This window comes from Sinocyclocheilus grahami, unplaced genomic scaffold (genome assembly GCF_001515645.1).
Source record: "Sinocyclocheilus grahami isolate Dianchi unplaced genomic scaffold, SAMN03320097.WGS_v1.1 scaffold16832.1, whole genome shotgun sequence".
In the NCBI taxonomy this organism is placed as follows: Eukaryota; Metazoa; Chordata; class Actinopteri; order Cypriniformes; family Cyprinidae; genus Sinocyclocheilus; species Sinocyclocheilus grahami.
This window is the reverse complement of record NW_015516299.1, coordinates 1-4,774: the sequence shown is the minus strand read 5'-3', so window position 1 is coordinate 4,774 and position 4,774 is coordinate 1. Positions and strand designations below refer to the sequence as shown.

The 4,774-nt window shown below is 37.7% G+C and overlaps 1 protein-coding gene across 1 annotated transcript; it reads right to left on the bottom strand.

The window, feature by feature from the left end:
* Positions 1-15: 15 nt before the first annotated feature.
* On the bottom strand, positions 16-3,967 carry LOC107579360 (homeobox protein MOX-2-like; the record flags this gene model as incomplete). Its single annotated transcript, XM_016265194.1, has 2 exons — positions 16-734; positions 3,795-3,967. Coding segments are annotated over 2 exons (395 nt in total), but the record flags the coding sequence as incomplete, so codon positions are not given.
* Between the last annotated feature and the right edge of the window lie 807 nt (positions 3,968-4,774).

Below are 4,774 nucleotides of genomic sequence, written 5' to 3'. Positions count from 1 at the left end.
GGACTCCTAGATTCTGTCTTTCAAGTAAAGAGCAGTAGAAGGGTACTTTAAAGGTGCTGTAAGTGATTATTTTATGAAATAGCATGCAGAAAATATCCATGAGACCTGACAGAAGTCCCTAGGCTCTGTAAACAGCAACAAATCTGGGATGCTAGTCGGCTTTGCTGACAGGCAGGATTTTAAAATGACTTATAGCACATTTCAAACGTGTTAACAAATTCTGTCAAACAAGCAAGGCACATTTTTGTGTGAAAATTGATGCCAGGGTATCACAAATATTCTGTATCATCCAAATGCATAACAATACATCAGTCCTGTGTACATTTTTACATTGTCACTACTCTTGAGGCGTCACAGGAACTGTCCTGATAGGCGTCGTGTTACGGTGCCTCCTCATTGGCACATATGGTCTTTGTGTACTTTCAGTCTGTACTTTCAGTCCGTACTTAACATAATCCCTAACTGAACATGACCCTAGATAAGCATCGAAAGGCGAATGGGATCTGTTTGTATCATAAGTGAGTGTGCTCAGAGCTCTGGTCGCTGTCGTGGCTGTCCTCATTGTTGATAAGCGAGTCTGGTGTATGGTGGAGTCCAGGAATTCCCGAAAACTCGGAGGGAAGCAGCGTTCCCTTCTTCACATTCACAAGCTCTTTTTCTCTCGCTACCGCCCCCTGTTGGCCTCCTTTAACTCTCTTCCACTTCATCCGTCTGTTCTGAAACCACACTTTTACCTAGTGGGAAAGAAAGACACACGAGTTACCATGTTCTAATAATTGGCATCTACTGTATGGTTTCATGAAGAACCTTAAACATCCATGGAACCTTTCCATTCCACAAATGGTTCTTAATAATGGGAAACGGTTATTAAAAAGTTCTTCACATTAAGAAAAACATGGTTATTTTAAAAACCGTTCCATGGAAGGTTCTTTGGGAACCCAAATTGGTGCTTAAATGGGGAAAAACATTTTGGAACCTTTTTTTTTTTTTTTTNTTTTTTTTTTTTTTTTAAGAGTGCAATTTGTCTTCAGCAATTTAGTTTGTATGTTCGCTAGTTGGTGCAGATGATCTGTCTACTGTGGTTTTTTGGCAGAGCGATTGGAGAGGTGGATCAGGCCATGACTCACCAAACTCCAGTAAGCTAATATCCCTCGATCAGGTGCAAAAGAGCCATGCGATCAGTTGACCGCCCTGCTATTCTAAGGCATGATCCACAAAGTTTGGAATTGTGTTTCTCTGAAGAAGTTAGAAATATAACATGGCTTTCAATGCACGTATTTGGCAGCTATTTCCAGATCAGCAATATTTGGAGCCCATCTGTTTTGTGGCATCAGACATTTCCGTATTTTCTTTGTGAGTTCAGTTAGAGCCAGTATTTACGTTTCCCAGAATGATGATTTAGCGGTTTCTTAAATGGTCACTGCAGTGCAAGTAAGGCTCGCTGGGGGACCGGGCCACCATACAGTAAAATGTATTTCTGGAGGGGTATAATGTTGTAGATAGTCACATGAAATGGACTGGAATTCTTCATACGCAATCAGACATGAGGAATACCAGGTTAGAATCAGCAAAATGATGTCATTTGAAGTATTTTTCCCAAATGGCTATCAATGGCTTTCAATGGCCAGTATACACTAAAATTTATTTCTGGAGGGGTATAATGTTATAGATAGTCACAATGGACCAGAATTCTTCATACGCAATCAGACTTGAGGAATACCAGGCCCAAATCAATGTAAATTGAACTTTTTTTTTTTCAAATGGTTATCAAACATGATGGTTAAGTTTAAAGGCACATTTTACTTTCAAATGACATACACACTGATTTGTTCAGCTAATGTTTCAAGACATGTTTCAAGTCTACTAGAACACTATTCAATTGGCCACCCATCAAGTTCAGCACTAAGACTGCACCCTTAAAATATATCTGCAACGTTTGCAATTCTTCTCTCAGCCTGAAAACATTGAGTATGCTACTGCTTACAGGTTAGTGCATGCATGTCATTAGACAAAAACAAACAAAATGCAAAAACTAGATATGCATTTTCTAAAAAAATAAAAATCAAAAATACCCTCAATTGCATAGCAGCATTGGGAAACAATTAAATTTGAAGTCTGGTTCAGTGTAAATGAAATCAGAGACACTGCAGTTGTCATAAAACTCAGCACACATCTTGACTTCTCTTGGTTGCATATGAGAATCAAAACAACACGGCACTGTCTTTGCAGTGGCAAGACGGCCATATGGTTAAACCGATGCAAGAAAAAAAAAAAAGTCAAGCATGCAAAAAAGCCAATCAGAATGACAATGAAATCATTGTTTTTGAATGCTGAACATTCATAATGTCAACAGGAAGTCTGCACACTTTAATTTTTAATTGCTCAAAAATTAAACAGTTTAATATATATATATATATAATGTATGAATTATAATATCATAAATAAATAAAGTTTGAACACAATTTTTGTGTTAAGCAGTTCATACTGAATTAATTGGAGTTTAATTCTTAAGGATCAGTATAAGTCTATGGAAATTTCACACTTTAATTAAAAATTTATTTAAAAAAAAGTTACAAATAAATAAAAATAAATAAAAAATAATAGATATAAACTGCATAAATAAATAAATACACACTTGAACGGAATTTGCATGTTCAGACTGAATTAACCATAGAAATTCTATTCTAATCGTTGATGAATATTAGATTTTAAAAGCTGAACTGTCTATCAATATAAGTCAATGGGAATCTTTCACAGTGATTTTACATTAAAAAAAATGTATATAAAAATTTATTATTAATTATAAATAAAAAAATAAGTTTGAATTCTTATGTTAAGTAGTTATGTAGTTCAGACTGAATTAACTGAAGGAGTTTAAATATAAACCCCTAAATCGTTTAGGAATATCAATGCAGTGCTGTCTTGTAGGGGCTGTAATAAATTTAATCAAAGACAGATGTTTTAATTAGGCTCTGCAATATTATTATTATGATTAGTAACCATTTTACATGTGCAAAATGGTGGTGGCCCTACTCCCACCACAAAGATCCAGAACTCCAGCAGGTTCACACAGGGATCACATTGCAGGAGACGGATTTGCTTACTTGTCGTGTGGCAAGGTTTTTAATTCTAAGCCTTGGGAATGTATCCCCAGAGAATGTAGCATAATTTAAGGCCACAGATGTCATTTCCTTGTGGGATCCTTGGCAAACTGCAAAGTCTGATGAAACCAGAAGGTCTAGAAACACATTTGTAAACTAAAATACTGTGAAGTTTTGGACATATTATCAATTAAAGAAACTGCATGGCTCATTGAGCAGTGGTGTTTCGAATAAGGCCAGAATGACCTGCCAATGATGTCATTCCAAAAACAGCAAGCATTATGTCATCTCTTTATGTCTGTAGAAGTCAATAAACTTCAATGGTTTAATAAGATTACATAGTTGTTTGGTTAAAACATCAAATAGTTACAACAACCCATATTTCTTTGGCCCCAAATAAAGTGTCATGTGCTATTTATTTCACATATGGCTGTAGGAAGCACCTTCCCACGCAGAGACCAATTTGTAAGATGGGGCGGCAAGGCAGAAGTGCCTTAGCGGACAGAACTTCCTTCACCTCTCCTGTTACTTGACTACAGCCAAAAAGAGATATTGCAGAAACATCTGGAATACAATAGTCCCACTCCATAGCCACAGCTGGATAGAAAAGCACTAAACCCGGAAAAAAAAACAGCGGTAGCTTCTGACAGAATGATTGATGAACAGGTACGAGGTCGCGGTCGGTCATCTCACCTGCCTTTCCGTGAGATCCAGGTTTACGGCGATTTCGTACCGCCTCAGTCTGGTCAAATAGTTGTGATGGGCGAATTCTGCCTCCAGTTCTCGAATCTGCTCTTTGGTGAACGCCGTCCGCTCCTTCCTTGGCTTGCTGCTCACATCCGATTTGTAATTCCCATCTTGGGACTCTTAAAAGAAAAAGCAAGAACGGAAGAAACAATTTCCAACAGTCAGAAACGGTCGCAAAAACTTTTGAAGAGCAGCATCAACGTCACGTTCCACAACAAAACGGCCTTTGAAACCCAATCAGTGCAATCGTTCCAATTAAATACAATCACTGCAGGGTTGAAATCCCAGAAATGTCATAAAGGAAAGCAAAGGAATACTGCCAGTCATCTTTTACGATGCTGCAATTGTTCATGCCAGCTGTTTATAAAAGTCAACCTCAGCCGTGAGTTTTCATAAACCGCTCTATAGATTTTCACAATGAGTTGGCGCTCACCAGAACACTTTCCAAAGACTTAATTCGCCTAACTGTTAATGGAATCCGCTACCCTTGTAGTTTTAATATGGAACAAAACAGTACTGGAGGATGTGTAAAAATATATTTCCTTAGTTTATTTACCTCAACATTTTACAAGCGTCTTCCACTCAAGCTGCCAACTCACAACAATTTTCAGTGGAGTGTTACTTATTCCCTCCCGCGCTCTTGTGCTGTCAATTACGGCGAATTTCCTCACTTTCAGATGTTTTTTGGAGTGACAGAACATGAACGCATAAAAGCGCATGTATATACAATTACATGCAGTTATTGCTAGAGCTCAATTACGTCAAGTCTAATCTTGAATAGGAAACATTAAAGGTCAGTGAGGAAATGTCAGATTAGACCTGCAATCCATCCTACCAAAGACACATGCGCTTCTGTTGTTTTGACATTGGAGGAAGGAAATTTTATTCTTTTTTGAGAGACGTGCGCCTTCATCTTGCTGTGACTC